Source organism: Neospora caninum, chromosome VIIa (genome assembly GCF_000208865.1).
Source record: "Neospora caninum Liverpool complete genome, chromosome VIIa".
NCBI classification, from domain to species: Eukaryota; Apicomplexa; class Conoidasida; order Eucoccidiorida; family Sarcocystidae; genus Neospora; species Neospora caninum.
In genome coordinates this window covers 2,716,654-2,734,758 of record NC_018393.1, presented here as the reverse complement: position 1 = coordinate 2,734,758, position 18,105 = coordinate 2,716,654, and the positions used below count along the sequence as shown (strand labels likewise).

Here is an 18,105-nt window from a genome sequence, read left to right as displayed (position 1 = left end):
ACGAGCGAGGGCGTAGGGTAGCCTGGCATCCATTGTGTTACCCACCGGAAGCGGGAAAGATGTTTTATGTAACACCACGTGAAGGAGACGTCCGATATCGACCTGCGTGGTTTGTTGTAAAGGAGGAAGAAAATAGATAAAGCGAGAACAAGAAAATACAACGCGGTAGAGAAACGGACTCTGTAGTCCATGCACATATTTATCTCTCATTTTTGCGTATATATATGCGTATAACTATATAGACATATGTAAATGTTTCTATACATATATATATTTTTTTTCACGCAAAGGAGTATCCGCCGACGAGCCTGTGATTCTCTTCATCCCACGGCGCTGCGCCGGCCGTCTGTGGTCCGTGGAAGCGTGGAAAGAGAGGAAGAGGCATGCAGGCGTCGAAGCCAACTTTCCGAGAGAGAACCAATGCAGAATGTCAGAAAAAGAGGTATCTTGCAAAGCGAGTAGAGCCAGAAAGAAAAGGTCATGTCGACCCTGGTCGCAGCCCCATCTTGAATACGATACACACATCCCTTTTGGTTCCCCGCATTACAAGGCGTGGACAAGGGAGAGAAACAATTACGGCCTGTGTGGTGTTTCTCGCCTGTGTACGAAACGCGCAAATGGACGTATATATATATATATATATATATATATATATATATGCATGTATATGTGTATGTACATGGGTTTACATATATATATATATATATATATATATATCAACCGACGGGAGTGGGGTTGTCCATACAGAGACAGGAACACCTATGCGTAGTTGTCTACGCAACTATATAAACATTTCCTCTTCCGGTCTTGCATGAAACACGACACTAAAAACTAGCTGAATCTCCAATTATCGGTATAAACGCCAAGTATGTGTAGATATGCACATATAAACATGAATCTATCTATATATATGTACATATTTATAGCTCTGTGCTGAGAATGAACAAATGGGGATCCACCCAGTTGCAGAGAGCTACGTTCCGCACTTTTTCGAAAAGTTGTCCGGCACTCGAAGCGAAGGCAGGGATGGCTGAAGGTCAGACACGCGATGTGATGCCTTGGCGGCCGTCTCCTATTTTGGTTTCGCTTACCGACGCCGCAACCAGCCGGCAAGGCTTTTTGCGCTGTTTTTCTTCCTGTCACCATGCCAGAAACAGAGGTTCAACTAGGCAGAAGAGCAGGCATCTTCAGTCTTGAGGCCTCTCTGGTTTGTCTGCAAGAAGGAAGAGCAGGAAGTGAGATACCAACGGACTGGTCTGTGGTGAGAAGAGAGACACTATTCTGCGACGTGGCGCTTCCACTGTGCTTCCGACAGGTGCGCAGCCGCACCGTACATGATCATCCCTGGAGTCGCAATGCTTTTTGAACTCCAGTGCAGGACGAATCTCTTAAAACGATGCGTCCACTGCCGGCGTAAACGCGACGAGTGGCGTTTCGGTTCGCAGAGAGCTTGATCCAAAGAGTGCTAAAAGACCTTGAAATTCGAGACGGACTCCCCCCACCACACAGCGGACTCCAATAGATATATGTCTGTGCACATTTATTCATTTGTACAACTCTAGGTGCACATATTTGTATAGATTTGGTTTTCGCAAATAAACCGTGAACGGCTGCATGTATTTCGCGATTCCTTGGGGCGTTGTGCAAAGCCTGTCGTTTCGGGCGCAAGTGGAAGGGACCTCGAAGGAAATCGCAGCTTTGCCGAGCTGTCTTTCCTCTGAAGGTTTTGCCTGCCGGAAGCCGCGGGGTGCGCGCACCGCCGTGACGTTTTGCTGATCGGTTTCTCTCAGCTTCGCAAATGCATGTGCATCTGAATTTTCAGCTCTTCCTGGGTGGAGTTTGAGATTCTTGCCGATATCGCTACGGACATGCAGGGGGCCTGTGCCGTTGCCTTAGCACCATCTCAGTTCTAAGGAAAAGTATCCGTTCCGTCCCCCTCAGAGAGCTCCCACAGCCACGCGCGTGGTTTTGCATGTGTCGGCGACAGGAGAGCCCGTCTTTTTCTATTCCTTTTGCGGAAACAGAAGAGAGGCAGCCTGCAGAGCGACGCCGAAAGGCGACTTTGAGGGAACCCTTCCATTCTTTAAATTCCCACAAGACACTAGCACGTCCCGTGGAAATCTGTGCCTCCGCGCGATAGACATGACAAATACCGCACCCGTCAGTTGGAAGAGCAGGTGCGAACACTCCACAATCCGAAGACTGGAATCTGAAAAAACTGAAGCGAGATAAAAACGCGACGGCGCCACGTAGTGCAGAAAAGTGACAAAATCGAGATGGGGGTAAAACGTGGATTCTGCCGGATTTAGAATACAGCGCAGCGGCTCGAATGCGACGAAGGAACAGTCGCTTTTTCTCCCTGGTCCTGCGCCTTCCACACCTTTCCGCTCTGGACTGTGTCCCTTGCTCCCGCCTTCTCTGCAGGCCGGAACTCCTCCCGCCTCGCCCACTCCGTCTCCTCCCTGCCTCTTTGTCTCTTTGTCACTGCCGCTCTTGTGAGCACGTTCTGTCGTAGCTGGTCCAGTTTCGCTCAGCTCTTCGCACCACACAAAGAGCCTCGGTGGGATTTTGACGCTTCGCCGTTTCCTCCGACGCCACCGTGGGTTTCGGGTCCTCTATCAACCCTCTCCACGACCCCCAGGCTTGTTGGAAACGCACATATCCGCCGGTTTCACCGTACGTTTCGGCGTTGGCCTGTGCTACTCCGTCAACACCGCGCCAAATCGAAGAAGCATATTACAGAAAGTGTCTAGCTCTGGACGTTTCTCCTGTTCCGCCACAGACTGCCTCAGGAAGCTTCGAGAACCCGAACGTGCGTCCCGTCTGTCAGGGGCGCGACGCCCCCCCCCCCCGCCTGTTTTCTCTCTCTGTCTCTCGACCTCGATCTCTCTTGCATGCACCCGGTCGCCGTCTGGAGGAGCCGGACAGGCAGGGAGGCAAAAAGCCGGCGGCAGAGGGGAGGCTCTCTCACTCAAGGTGCGGGCTAGCCGTCTCTGCCGTCACATCTTCCCTTTTTGGTTTTCGAATCCTATTGAAAAGCCCTTCACCTGAAGCTGAGAACACACGCGCCTGGGCACGCCCGACACTTTCGAGGCTTGCGCCTGTTTCGCGTTCTCTCGCTGCGTCGCTGGTCCTCCGCTTCAACTCCCTCTGCGCAGTCACACCGTCTCGCGTTCGCGTGTGCTTTCTTCGCGTGTGGAGGCGCAACAGAGGGGAGTCCAAGGCGGAGTGGACGCAGCACGACTTTGCGGCACTTTGTTTACAGGGGGTCGTCGGCGTCCTTGGTGGGATCCGGGACCTTCACAGTGCAGAGCAGACGCGCGCGCCTCGACGCCTTCACGCATCGGCCTCGGGAGTTAACTTCGCAGACCTGGAATGGCACAAAACAGTCGCACAGGGGACACCCCGGGGGAACCGCGTCAGAAACAGGAGGCAGAGGCGGTCGAGAAACGAGGAAGGAAACCAGAAAAACGCGAGCGAAAGCGCCGCTGGTCGCGCGCGGAAGCCGAGACAGCGAGGAGCACAAACAGCCAAGTCGAAAACGAAGAAAATGCCAGAGGCGGCCACGCGCCAAAACGCGGCACCAGAGACACTGGGGATTTGGAGACAGACAAGAGATTCCAAAGCTGTGCCACACTAGGCTCCGCGAAAGAAGAAAGACACACGAACCCAGCGGCACACTTGGCGAAAGGCAGTGTGGTGGTGTTTTGCCAGTCCATGCGTTTCCCGTCAAGTTTTTCGACCTTCGACGTACATGCGCCTCGAGGCTGTTCTTCCGCGTCTTGGAGGCAATGATTCGCAGCAACATGCCGCCGCGTAACCAGCCGGAGAGAATCCAAGGTGCGAGGCGCCCGGTGATGTTCTTGTCGAAGAATCTACACAACGTGACAAAAAGGACAAAAAGTCGACAGCCAGGGAACCTCATAAAACACGCGTGGCGTCTCCAGAACCTCGAATGACGCGCTCCCACCTGACTTGCCTTCGCCCCCGGACGATACAGGCCAAAAACCCCCACCCCGCGTTTTTGACAAAGGGTGGGAGGGTATGCACGCGCGACATGGCCGTCGAAGCTCGGAGCTGACAAGCCGCGCACAGTCTCGTCTATCGCGACGAACGCGGCGGGAGTCTCCGTTCTGCCTCCCCTCTGGCCGTCGCAACCCGGCTTCGGTCTGGTCACTTCTTGCCGGAACGATGAGAAACGGAGGACGGAAACGCCCGATACGCGCTACGCCTTCAGAAGGCTTGTGTACGCGGGTCTCCTCTTCGCCACGACATCGCAAACAAGAGCGCTCTTGCAGGAGCCTTTCTCAGCGACCGCTCGACTCTTTCCCGGAAAATCCTGACTACGCCAAATCTCCATGCTGGCACCGCCTTTGCCGAGAGGCTCACGCGGAGGTTTTTTCTTCCCCCCTTTTTTGCAGCATCGCCGCTCAGAGTGCGGGAAGGCAACGCACCTCTTCAGCCGACGCGCGCCAAAATGGCGGCTGTACGCGCGCTCGACGACGAAGACTGCCGCGTCTTCTTCGATGACAAGTTCGACGCCTTGCTCCAAAAGCAACTCTGCTAGACCTTTCTCCTGCAGCCGGAAGATGCGCTTCAAGTCTTGTGGCGTCAGAGGATCGAAAATCTGCGCACAAACCCCGTGCCGCAGCGAAGCCCAGAATAGACATATCTGTATTCGCACATGCAGATAAATATCCTGCACATCTACACACGCATCCACCGACACCCACACTCTGACGCCCCGCCATCTGCATCGTCGAGCGGCTGCGTCCAGCTTTTCCTAGTCGCGAGTGCAAGTGCAGATCCCCGCCTCCCCTGCTTAGGCGGCAGGCAGAGCAGAGAGAGAGACAGGCACACCGTCGACTCGCAGGCAGAGACTCGAAAAACTCGAGACAGCTTGCGGTCGTGGGCAGCAGGACGGGCACTGTTTTGCGCGCCTCCTGTTGAGCCACAGAGCACACGCCCAGACACGCAGTGCGGAATCGCAGGCTCCTTGAGGAGTCCCGTGCGGCCATGAAGCCGTGAGATGTCACCGGGGCGGGGCGACAGAGCAACCCGGCGAGCCGCAATGTCCAGGATATCCCACAGGATGCGAGCTCCCGCGCGCGGCCCGTTGCATCGGGATCGACAGGGCAGAAGCGAACTGGGTTTCATCTGGAGAAACGAAGGCTCGAGGCGCGCGCTCCACACACGACGTCGCGGGCCAACCAGACAAACGGCAGACCCGACGCAATGCAACCTGCCTGCGGCGCGTAAAAAAGGGATGAGCTTCAGGCGCGGTCGAAGCAGAAATGCGCCGCGCCCAGTGTCGAGAGCCGAGAACAGAGAAGGCACTGTTGCTCTCGCGTCGCTCGTCGGGGCACGCCTCTACGCTTTTCCCGCCTTTTGGTTTTGCTCGGTCTAGACGCGAAAGCCGTGTCTGCGTTTTCCAAGTTTCTGCACGTAGGGTGTTTGCGCAAGCACCCGCTTCTTCGGTACCGTCGACTGTGGGCAGCTTTTCCAGCTCTCCACGCGTGTCCGCTCCGATATAAGCGGGCTGGCGACTTACTATGACAGTCATTCTGTTGAGGACTTGAGGCTTGAAGACGCGCGCCGCCTCCGCCAGAACGGCTGCTCTGGCCTGCGTCTTCCAGTTCGCCGGCTTCCTTCTCGCCAGGGCTTTTTCCGGACTGTTTGAGTCTCGCTTGTCGCCGCGAAGCTCGTCTGCGACTTGGGCTCCTGCGTTCGAGTCCGCAAAGTGCTCAAGTTGCTGCTTCTCGCTGTCAAAGTGACCAATCGCGACCTTTCCAGAAGTCTCGTCTGCGGGACGAAAAGGGGAGACGCACAGAGGCGCGTTCATGTGGCACACACCGCGCGCAGGGGGCGACGCCACACGTGGAAGCCAGAGAAGGCGCCCGCAAAACCGATCCAGAGGAAAGACGCAGGAAGGGAACGTCTTCCCGAGCGCCTCTCTGCTCTCTCAACCTATCCCCCTTGGAGAGCGGATCTGCATCACACCACGAATCCAGGCGGCCGTGGTGGGATGCTTCTCCCTCAAGCGCTTTGCGTCTGCGGGCCAGGACCACCACGACCGACGTGTTTGGCTTTCGTATTCATCTCTGGCTCCAACCTGGTCGGCCTGTCGACTGCATGCAGCATCTCCCGGTGCTCTGCCACTGTGTCGGCGTCTCGACCGGGACCGCGCTTCCCTCCTGTCTCGCAGATCAAAACATTTGCATCTGTCTCTCGCCACCCGCCGCGCCTCTTCGCCCGCCCGCCGCTCGCCCTGTCTCTGTTTCGCGGTGTGGAAACAGCTTCGTTTTGCGACGTGTGCGCGCGCTGGCCCTCCCGGCGAGCGCGTCCTTGTTGGGTCGTCGGAGAGGTGAGACACATCCACCGCTTACCTCCGGCCCTTTCGCTTGCAGCCAGAATGTGCTTGGCACCGATGTTGGAGGTGGCGATGATAACGCAGTTCGTGAAATCGACGGTGATGCCTCGCATGTCTGTCAGGCGGCCTTCGTCGAGGAGCTGAGGGCGAACACAGAAAAAGGCCGGAGCAAGCGGGGCCACATCTTTCCCAGGCCACGTGCAGAGCTCCGCCCCTTCTCAGGCGCTTCACCGCGGGCACGGTGCGCACTTTCTCGTTTGGACGCAAAGGTCACAAGCACCCGCGGAACCGTGCTGAATCACACGTGGCCGCACTCGGTGTATAGACAGTTCGCAGCGACACCCGGGCCTCCTTCCTCGGGGAGGTCGGGGCCTTGCCTGGCTCTGGAACGTAACGGCGCTCCATGAAACATGGCGCGCCTCCTGAAACAGCGTTTCCTCTCGGCCTCTATATATGCCGCCTGGTTCCGCGTTTCCAGCGTTTTTTGAACCGCCCACCAACGTCTCTGCCGTTTCGTCGGCTCTTGTGCTTTTCTTTCTGGTGCCTCTTCTCACTGTCTTTTTCGACGCGCGCGCGCAGGAGATAGGCACGGGCGAATCAGTTTCCGGCCTCTCGCTTCTCTCGCGGCGCGCGCCCGCGCATCCCCACAGCGTCCTCGATCCACGCGCCTCTTGCGAGGCTGCGACACTGTCGCCGTTCTCGGGTTTTCGCACGCGCCGCCTTCGTGGCGCGTCTTCTCACCTGGAGAAGATAGGCGAAGACATTCGGATGCGCATTCTCGATCTCGTCGAACAGCACGACGCTGTGGGGGCGTTGCCTGACCGCCTCCGTGAGCTGTCCTCCTTCGTCGTGACTCATGTAACCCGGCGGACTTCCAACGAGGCGCGCGACGGTGTGCGGCTCCGAGTACTCCGACATGTCCAGGCGAATCAGGTTCTTCTCGTCGTGGAAGATCGCGACGGTCAGCGCCTTGGCAAGCTCCGTTTTCCCTACACCTGAGAGGCCATTCAGAACGACACGGACTCCACATCGGCGCGCCCTGCCACACAAATGCGAAATCTAGCCTCGTGAAATCTACCTCTGCAACACGCGGCTTGGTAGTGCCTTCACCTCAACGGAACGTCCACACAAAACGGGATAAACATACTCAAAGCCAAGACCACACACAGCCCAAAGGTCAAGGTGGATCGTACAAGTTCCACCCCCTAGGATCTCCTGTACCCATTTCTCCTTGTCGGACTGAAGATACAGCTGCCTTTTCGGAGCGAACAAAAAAATCCAATCCATTCTGACCGCCTCCCGCACAAACACAATACATACACAATGCTTCTTCAGCCAATATCCGCCCATCTCCATCGAGCATGTCTATACATTATATATAAAGACAGACACACCGATACATCACACAGATACATATATCTGCATTACACAAGCAAGCACATTCATACACAGATGCATGCATATAAACATATATCAACATAGGTTAAAGTGGAAACGCTGAATTCAGGGATGGGAAGCGCACCTGTAGATCCCAGGAAGAGGAAGGTGCCGATGGGGGCATTGCGACGAGCGAGACCCGCTCGCGAGCGAATGATGGCGTTTGCCACTGCCTCTACGGCTTCTTCTTGTCCAATAACTTGCTGTAGGGAGAGCGACAAAAAGGGCGGGAGAGCCGAGACACAGAGACGCACACAAAAGCAAAAGATAAAAGAAAGAGCACCTGCCGAAGACGGCAAAACCATGGCAGGAGACTGCGCGTTGCACCGTAGCCTGTAGGAGAACGAAACAGGAGGGAAGAGCGGCGACAGACAACCAGCCGAAACTCGGAGACAACGAAGCAAATGCTCCCGCTCGGTCGCGTTCCGAGTCTCCCACGTCTCTTGCGCGAAAGCACATCACCTGTCCAGGGACACATCCGAGATATAGTGCAGCCTCTCGCAGGTCCTACATCCAAAGGGACTTTTCACATGCGTATTCATACACAGAAAACCCGAAAAGAACTCTTGCCCGCGTCATACGTGTACATACAGACACTATATATATATATATATATATATATACATACATAGATATAGGACTGGATGGAGGGGGGCAATTCCTCTTTTATTTACACATGAAAGTGAGCGTAATCCTGTCTGGTGCCACGCGTCCCTCCACCGCTCCACGTGTATGTGGCTTGAGAGTTCCAGGTCCGGATCTCTGCCTTTCCTTCACTTCCGAGACCCGCGAGAAGCGCCGCCTGTCCGGTGACGTGCGCGGGGCTGTGTTTCCACGCACATGCACGACTAGGTGTATACGGTCCGAGCGCAGAGGCGAGACAGCCCTAGGCCTGTCCGGGAGTTTTTTCCCTGGGAAGCACCTTTTTTCACTTACCGCCTGAAGGCTGGCTGGAAGGCCCAGAAGGCGCTGCCGGTCCGTCTCTGTCAGTTTGTTGACGGGGATGCCGGTTCGCAGACTGACAACTTCTGCCACATCTGCGTCGGTCAACACGTCGTCGGAGTTAGCCTTTTGTGCGATCTCCTTCTCGAGGCTTTCCAGGTCTTCGCGCTGCACGCCGAGCGCAAAAACACCGAACGCGCACGTCAAAAAAACAGTGGCGAACACTCAGAAATGCACTCAACACGCGACGCGCAAGAGTGGCCGAAAGAATTCGCTCCTTGCGTCTCTGCAAGGAGAGGCACGGCCGTTTGCAATGAACGACAGATTTTGTCGCGTAGAGCCTCCGACATGGAGAAAGTCCCTACACTTCCGTAGGCGACTATCCAGATATCACCACACGCGAATAAAGACATTTCTGTCTTCTTCGTTCTTGCCTTGGCATCGCGTTTCTGTTCTTCCCTTTTCCAAAAGAGGATGAAGGGAAAACAGCCACTGGCAGGCTCGGTCTTCGCTCCTTGCATATCGCTCTACCCATACCACCATTTGTATACACCCTTGCGCATATTATCTATCTATCTATCTATCTATCTATCTATCTATCTATCTATCTATCTATCTATCTATCTATCTATCTATCTATCTATCTATCTATCTATCTATATATGTTCATATGTGTACGTGTGTGTACGTGTATGTGTGTAAGCCGCACAGATGATACCTTCATATGGTCTGTAGGGCAAACGCCTATGTGCGACCCCTTGTTTTCCATCGTGCTCGAATTACCTTTTTGGCTGCGGCATCGTCAGCGCGACCCGGTGAATCAGCTGCTCGATCTCCGTCCTTTTTCTCGTCGTTCGCCGCGCTGGCGCGCGCAAAGCGCCTCAAAGATTTCACTTTCTTGATTGAGCACGCATCGTCGATCTGAAGAACGCAAAAAAGGCAAAATAGTGAAGTCCACAGCCCCAGCGAGACGCACACGCACCCCCGTCCGGGGTCTACATGCGAAGCTCCGCCTCACAATCCGCAAATAACTCTGGTTATATATATTTACATATATATCAGTATCTATCAATATATATATATATCAGTATGCGTGCCTTCCGATAGGTTTTCTCCGTAGATGCATCTACATATACATGTATATAAGTGCGGATTCAAATGGACGCATCTGTACGGCCTAGCGCGACACGCAAATGTGCTAAGCATCTGCGCAACCGCGTGGACCGAGGCTTGTGCCTTTGCTGCGTGTGCCTCAATTTACCAGATCGATTGCCTTGTCGGGCAGTTGCCGGTTCTTGATGTAGCGGTCTGAGAGCGTCGCTGCTGCCACCAAGGCGGTGTCGCTGATGACGAGTTTGTGATGCGCTTCGAGGTTTTTTCGAACACCCTTGAGCATAACAACGGTCTTGGCGACGTCCGGCTCCTTCATTTCGATCGTGACGAAACGGCGAGCAAAGGCCATGTCCTTCTCGATGTGCTTGCGATATTCAGCTCGGGTTGTCGCACCAATCACTCTGAGACGACAAAGAAGACCCGGGACGACAGTGCGAACACCAGGTGAGAACCCCGACAGAGCCCGCCTCTCCTCTTCCACGAGGGAAGAATCCATTTGGGATGCGACAGTGAAGTGAATCTTCGTGCCTCGCATGTGTGCACCGCTTGTGCCACGACGGAAATGCTGAACGGAGCGCCTAACACAGGTGATCTCTCCTCGGGTCGTGCAAGGCCTCCTGGAAAGGAAGGACACCACGCCGGAGGTACGACCAGATGCCCTCTGCATGTGAACTTGCATTTATATATACCTAGTCACGCTTCTCTGACCTGTCTGCCCCAACATCACATGAATATACACTAATATACACATGTATACATAAATACATATAGATGTATATATGTGGCGAGAGAGCGCGAGAAAAGCCAGATTTACATACACATCGGTATACACGAGTTGGAGCGGACTGTGCGTATGAATATACACACGTGCGCGAGGACTAAAAGTGGCGTTCATAGGTGCGTACCTATCTGTGTACATGCAGACTTATAGAGGCAACGACAGAAGGTAACAGCTCTATGCGCAGAGGACACGTGAACTTCTCTAGAGTTGCACGCAAATACAGGAGGCGCCGTGTGTCTGTACAGCTACACAAGCATGCCTATCTATTTTGTTTCAAAAGAGATGGGTATTCCCGCAGACAGCTCCCAAAGCGTCAGGCGAGAGAGACTAGTGAATGACCCAAGAGCACAGTAGAGGAAGAGAGTTTTTGTTTACCTCAAGGCACCCCTTGCAAGCGCAGGTTTCAGCAAGTTCGCTGCGTCCATCGGCCCGTCGGCCTTTCCGGCTCCCATCAGCGTGTGGATTTCATCGATGAACAGGATCGTTGACCGCTCGGTGGAGAAAAGCTGAAAACAAGTGAAGAGGAGAGAAGCTGCGTTCTACAGGCTTGTCAGTCTCGCTACATATACAACGCACCTATGGCCCAGATGAGTTCATGCGTGTGGTTGTACGAAGCGAGAGAGAGAAATGCGAGGGATAACACGTAAATGTGGATACAGGTAGAGCACACCCACGCCTACGAGCTCCGACGCAAGCACAGAGAGAAACGCAAATACCTCCAAGAACGCCGGCACGAAAATGCGCGTGCATACATATGCTTGGGTAACTATGTCCGTCTGTACGTATATGGTTGTATGTATGCTTCTAGGTGTTGTCTGAATGCGTGTGCTTGCATGCGCCCGGACGCGGTCGCATGCGTAAGATATCGTGCAGCAGAGGGTTCTCCAAAACTGAGGACGATGAAATATGAGAGAGGAACAAGAAAAAAGTGGGGCCAGAAGAGGGCAAGGGTGGGACGCAAGTGCGGCAGAAAAGGCAGCGATAGCGAAACGACCAGAGAACGAGCGCCGGCGTAGAGAATGAAGCTCTGACGAGCGTCGAGAGCTTACATAATCGAGAATGCCTTTCATTCGGCGTTCGAATTCTCCACGCATCGAAGAACCCGACAGGAGAGAACCCACGTCCAGCGAGAAGACTTGGACTCCGAGAAGAGCGTCCGGTACGTCCCCCTGTAAGGCGTGCATGCAAAAAACACGGCAGCTTTTTCTCGATCATATTTCCACCACGTCTCTGTATCTCGCTGAGAGGCTCCGATGCCTGCTCGCACAGATCCAGACGTCTGTCGGCAAACGCTTCATCGCGTTGTGATGCACACATGTCCATGTGTGTATCATATCGTGGATCTCAATGGGGGCATGGAGCCCATGTGGAGGAAAGGTGCACAGAGACACCAACTGGTCACACTCTGCCTCTTCTCAGAGATGTTCGGGCGTTTCTCTTTTTTGTGCAGGCAGCAGGGAGACGGGGGCAATGCTTCCAGAGAGTGAACGTTGTCGCAGCCAACGCGAGTGGAGCCTACATCGATAATGCGCTTCGCCAAGCCTTCGACGACTGCGGTCTTTCCGACACCCGGCTCGCCAAGCAACAAGCAGTTCGCTTTGCTCATGCGACTCATCACCTAAAGAATCACACGCCAGTCATCCAGGCGCAAGCAGATAGATGGGGGACGACGTAAAACGCAGCACACAGGCATGCAAGACAGCACAAAAGAGAAAGTGGTACGCCTAGGGTCCATAACCCACGCCATCGCTCTAAAGCATACACACACACACAAGTGCATATATGCATAGGTACATATACATACATACATACATATACATACATACATATACATACACACATACATACATACATACATACATACATACATACATACATACATACATACATACATACATACATACATACATATACATACATACATATACATACATACATATACATACATACATAAACATACATACATATACATACATACATATACATACATACATATACATACATACATACATATACATACATACATACATACATACATACATACATACATACGCATGCATATATCCGTTGCCAGTGAGGGAGGGTCGGTCACGCGAGCAATGATCAAAAGCCTAATCTGCCCAAGCGTCGATCCGCTCTCATCCTTATCGTCTGCATGCAAACGCGCACATCGTCGTTTTCTGTCATATATATATATATATATATATATATGCAAGTCAATTACGTATACATAAATATACGTAGTACATTTCCCTCTGTGAGGGTTCTGGTGTAGCTTTGCCGGGAGTCGTGGCGAGAAATGTATATACTGTTCAGCTTCGGACACGGCCCCCGAGCAAATTAACTTGAATTCTCCTTTGGGGGAAGGAGCCGCGTGGTTTCGCACCGAGGTGATTTGTTCGATCTCGTTTTCTCTCCCAGTGACGGTTCCGATTTTCCCTTCTTTCGCGAGCTCGGTCAAGTCCACGCCAAAGTGTTTGATCCATTCTTGCTGCCCAGTACGCGGCTGGTGTTTCTTTTCTTCTGCTTCCGTGTGAGGGATGAATGCGCTGCTGACTAGTCTGCGAAAGGAACGAAGCAGCGACAAGGACGCCCGAGGTTTCCCTTAACTCGAACGCCAACCACAAGGAGAAGGAGGAGGCATAGGCACGCAGATAGAAAAGAGAGCCGCCAATGTGGAACGACGAGTAGACAGCTACAGACAGATACCCGACCGAAAACGCGAGCATGCCTGTGCGTGCCCGAACGCATAGATGCGCAATCCAAGATGTGGATCTAGGACGCATCTAGACAAATACATATACGTATGTACGTGCGGAAGGGTCGGCGGCGGCTCGTCCAGCTGTGTCGCAAACGAAAAAAGAACACCAAAATTCAGAAGACGCTGCGCGAGGACACGTACATGCCGGCGGCAGGCGGGAGCGGCTTCTTCTGGCCGCCTTCGTGAGCCCGCTGCTTGCACACAGAGACGCAAGTCCTCTGCTTTCTTCCCTTTCCACCCCACCGCCGACCCGTGCGATCCGTGAAGAACCCTAGAAGCCTCACTTGAGGAAGACGGGGACGTCTGTCCCAACATTGGTCAGGCGAACACGAAAGCGGTCGCAGCGGGCTAGAGCCGAGACGAGGTCGTGAACGCCGACGAAGCGGTGCCCGCGCGCCGCTGCTTCGTGGTAGGCGTCGACAACTACCCGCTTCAACTCCGGACGCGCCCGAGCCTCGCCGTAAGACAGGGGAGTCTGATGGGGAACACAGATCCGCGGCAACGCAGGAGAAGCAGCCTCCAGAAAAGCGAAGAAAGGCGGCTCCAGTCAAAAGATGAAAACCAACGTCTACAGATATTTGAACGGAAGCGAGTGCATACACATACAGGTGCGCAGGAAGAAGTTTTGGGGCCTAGGTCTCTATATGAAGGAGCCTATATATGCACACATATACAGGCGTAGGAACAAGCACACTATATGCACGTAACTGTCGGAGAGGGAGCATATGTTCAAATGCATATATATATATATATATATATATATATAGTATATAGACGGGTGCCCGGGGAGATGGGAACGGGGGGCAAAAGCGATGTTTGGTTCAATTTCTTACCACACTCTGAGGCATGCGAATGAGGATGTTGTGGATATCCTTGCGGAACTCGGAAGAGTTTCCGCCAGCCTTCTCCATGGCCCTCGGCACCGCTGAAGACAGGACAAACAGAACAAAACGGCCATGCCCAGGCGAGTCGGCGAGAAGGAGGGAAGACAGATAACGCATGCAGACGAGAGGAGAACCTCGCAGCCGGAAAGGCGGATAACAGGGGCAAGAAGACAGAACGTAGGAGAGAAGCCAACGACGAGTTGCGGAGGAAACACCGAGCTCCCAGGGCGCAGGAGCATACGAGGCGAAGCGTGGCGAGACGCGCCGGCAGGGGGAGAGCCGTAGAAGAAGGTACGAAAGAGCCAAGAAGGAACAAGAAGTGGGTGGCGAAGCAGACGAGGAAGCGAGGAGACCGCAGTCGTGACAGCAAACCGAAAGGAATCTGGAGATCAGCAGAGCGAGGCAGAGAGGCGAAACGCACGACGCGGAAGCACGGACACAGGGCTAGATGTGAAGGCGGAAAGAAATCGAGGGATTAATGGACACCCGAGGAAGAGCGAGGGGAAGAGAGACACGCCCACAACCGGGAAAAAGAAAGAATGGCAGCGAAAGCGAGGAAGAGGATGCGAGGAAGCGAGACGATAGAAAAACTTACTATCATCGCCGGGCATGTCGAGGAGGCACGCGACCAAGTGCACTCGCGAGAGCTCAGGATGCTGAAGCATCCAGGCGAGCTGCTCTACGCAGTCGAGAAGATCACTGGCAACGTCGGTGAAATTCTGGAGAACGCAGAATAGAGACACAACGAACAAGCGGTTCACCCCGAGACACGGCCTTTCCTTCTCAGACAGGCCTGCACGCCGAACTCTGCTAGCGGAATACACCGTTTGGGCCGTCCGGCATCTACTCATGCTCCACATCGCCTCGCCCCTCTGAGTCCACTCGGCCAACTTGCGAGTGCGTATCCAGCCTAAGGATGTATTTTGTCTGAGCTTTGTCTTGTTGGATCCGCCGACCGAGTCGAGAAAGGATTCTGTGCTCACAGCCCCCAAACGGGCTCCCCTTTCTCGCTTGCTTGTCCGTCCTCGCCCTCTTCTTGTTCAACGGGGGCGAACACGCCGCTTTAACTTCTTCTCAGCACGACATCGAGAGTTTCTGTGCTCCTCGAAAGACGTCTTCTCTAACTTTGTCGCCGATATCTCCCCCCCTCTCCGCCCCTTGGCAGGCGTGTACGGAGCGCACCACGCTGTCACTGTCTTTGTATTCTCTGTGCTCCGCAAGTATGTACACCTGAAGCCCGCAGCGTTTTCCACTGGATGGCCTCCAGGGGCCCGTCGGATCGCTGTCGCAGTCTCTCTCGTCTTTGTCCCTCGTTTCTTTCTGCTCTCTCCCTGTCACACTTCCGTCCCCGTTCTCCTTCAGACCGATCTACCCTCTCGCTTCACCTTCACCACCTCTCCGCCGTGTCCTGGCTTCTCTGCGACGTGAGCCTCTCAATCGGTTCGCTTCTGCTGCATGCGGCAGTGCTTCATGCCCCCTCCAAATCGTCCGAGCGTCGTCCTCGGTTTTTCGATGGCAGCTCGTCTGCGTGTCAACACTATCTTCACGGAGTCACGGGTTCTCTGAGACAGCCTAGTGCAGAAAAAGACGGCGCGTAGCCCGTTTGTTTCCTTTTCCTTCCGTTTCCCGCAGTCGTTTTTTCCCCTCTTTGCTTTTCTTTTTCGTACGTCTTCCGCGCTAGAGTGTCTCTGTTGAAGTGTGTCTCCGCTCGATCGTCCGCGTTCGCCCCTTCCCCTGCACAGCCGACCTAGTGAGACTCGGACGCGAGTCTGTCTTTCCGGACTCGCTCGTTTCTTGTCCTCGCTCTCGATCGCTGCCGCCTCTTTGGGCTCGCCCGACCGTCTGCGCGTGTGTGTCCCTTTCCCCCCGTCGGCCTTACCTCTCTCGTCGCCGTAGGTTTGTGACGATCGAGCAGCGCAGGCGTCATTATGTCTTCCGGCCCTCCTCCACTTCCGTTGTCGGACGGACCGTCCGTGCCGTCAGGGCCGTTGTCGCCAGGCGGAAAGCCGTCTCCGCCTGAACCGCCGCCAGAGTCCGACGGGAGTTTGGCGCCGCATGCCGGGGGGAGACGCGACGAGAGAGACAGCGCAGCGAGCAGGAGCAACAGCACAGCGAGCGAGAGCCGTCTCCTGAGAGACAAGGAGGACTGAGGAAAAGAGTGGGGAGACTGGCTGAAAGAGGTTGGAAACAGAGGAGAGGCAACGGAGGAAGCAAAAGAAGTCGCGGCTTGGCTCGCGCGGAACTCAGGTGCCTGGCCCGAGCAAGGAGCGTCGGACGAGGCGGCGGATGAACGCTGTTGCGTCCGAGTCATTGTGAGAGCGGTAAGAAGCAGAAGAGACGCGTTGAAACGAGCTTGGCGGTTCGGGGGGAAACCCCACGCGGTTTCCGCCGTAGAGAGGAGAGAAGAGAGGGGACGACGGGAGAAACCTGCCTGGAAGAGCAGGCCGAGAGCTCTCTCTGTTACTCGTGCTCGCTTCGCTCCCAGCGGGAACACCGCCCCCAAGGCACGACTTTTGGGCCGACGACTTGCCGTGGAAACAAAACGGTTGGCCGACGGCAGACAGAAAGGTGGACGTTGAGTTCACAAAAAGCGAGGTGAAGTCCCCTTTGCTGCAACTGGGACGAGAGAATCGCGCCGAAACGCGACCGAATCGCGCAAACCTTCGACCTCTCGATGCTTATCGCCGAGGCTGCATGTCGCCGCAGCTGCATCTCGCCCGGCAGTCGTGCGTTGACCCCCCGCGGACGCTGGAAGAGGGTTGGAGGGCCGAACCGCCCGGAGCGGAGAGCGGCGCCCAACGCGGGCACTGCGTTTCTGCGCGACTCTTTCAGGAAACGCCTTCCAGTGCCTGTTTCTTTTCGCCCGGGAAGCGCAGGAGAGCCGGTCCCTTTCAAGCACAGAAAAGAGACGAGATCGTCGAGGGACAACGCGCAGTTGCGCTCCTTTCTGGCGCGCCACAGAGAGCCCCAGAAAAAGAGGGCGAGGCAGCGCTGGCCTTGACAAAACCCCACGAACGCGGGGTTCATCACGAGGTCACAAAACCCTTCCATAGTGCCGCGCAAAATACACGGTCCATCGGTGCGGTGTGCCGGCGCGCGCGGGGCTCCTCGTGCCTTGTGCTCGCTCGTTCGCGTCAGGAAAATGACGACGTTTCTTCCCGAGTGGATTCACAGAAGGGCGGGGTTGAGTCGGTTAAGTCGCCTGAGTCGGTTAAGTCGCCTGAGTCGGTTAAGTCGCCTGAGTCGGCTGAAGCGACGGTTCTTTGCCTTCCGTCCCCAGAGTCGAGAGTGGCGGAAAGGAAACGCCGGCCGCCCCAGCACGCCAGGAGCGCTGAGTTGAGGGAGCCGCGATGAGTCGAGGTTGCCTCGCAAAACGCGTTTCTCCCAGAAAAAAACCCGAGAGAACCGGGGCACACTTTGCGACAAGAGGGCGGTTTTCACAAAGCAGCGAGCAAACACGCGGGGTCTGGGATCCCTGAGTTGACGCTGTTGGGTATCCCGCCTCTGCTAGCCTTCCGGGTGCCTGCCTCCCTGACACGGAGGGAGAAGCAGGCGGGACAAGCCGGAGGCCAATGGAGAGAAGAGACAGTTGAGGTGCGTCGAAAAAGCTAGCAGAGTGCGTCGCCAATGCAGCAGGTATGACGGGGGAAGACGGAAAGCGAGAGGAGAATCGACCGGCTTTTGCCTCCGGCGCTCCTCTTTGCAAAGGGACGAACAGGACAGAGTGCCGACGCCCCGTCATCGCGCGTTCAGGGGCTCGATTCCTCATCAAAGATGCCAACGGTCTAGCTGCTCTCGGAACCTTGCACGCCGCCCT

General features: G+C 55.0%; 1 protein-coding gene across 1 annotated transcript; it reads right to left on the bottom strand.

Annotated features, from left to right (window-relative positions):
* Positions 1–3,259: 3,259 nt before the first annotated feature.
* On the bottom strand, positions 3,260–16,599 carry NCLIV_022360 (ATP-dependent Clp protease ATP-binding subunit clpC homolog, chloroplastic (Precursor), related; the record flags this gene model as incomplete). Its single annotated transcript, XM_003882430.1, has 18 exons — positions 3,260–3,370; positions 3,755–3,875; positions 4,455–4,627; positions 5,552–5,802; positions 6,387–6,510; positions 7,112–7,365; positions 7,893–8,010; positions 8,744–8,917; positions 9,533–9,670; positions 10,011–10,263; positions 11,019–11,149; positions 11,693–11,812; positions 12,163–12,261; positions 13,030–13,204; positions 13,689–13,879; positions 14,238–14,329; positions 14,884–15,007; positions 16,168–16,599. The coding sequence occupies 18 exons, from the start codon at positions 16,597–16,599 to the stop codon at positions 3,260–3,262; spliced, it is 3,081 nt and encodes a 1,026-aa protein (XP_003882479.1).
* Between the last annotated feature and the right edge of the window lie 1,506 nt (positions 16,600–18,105).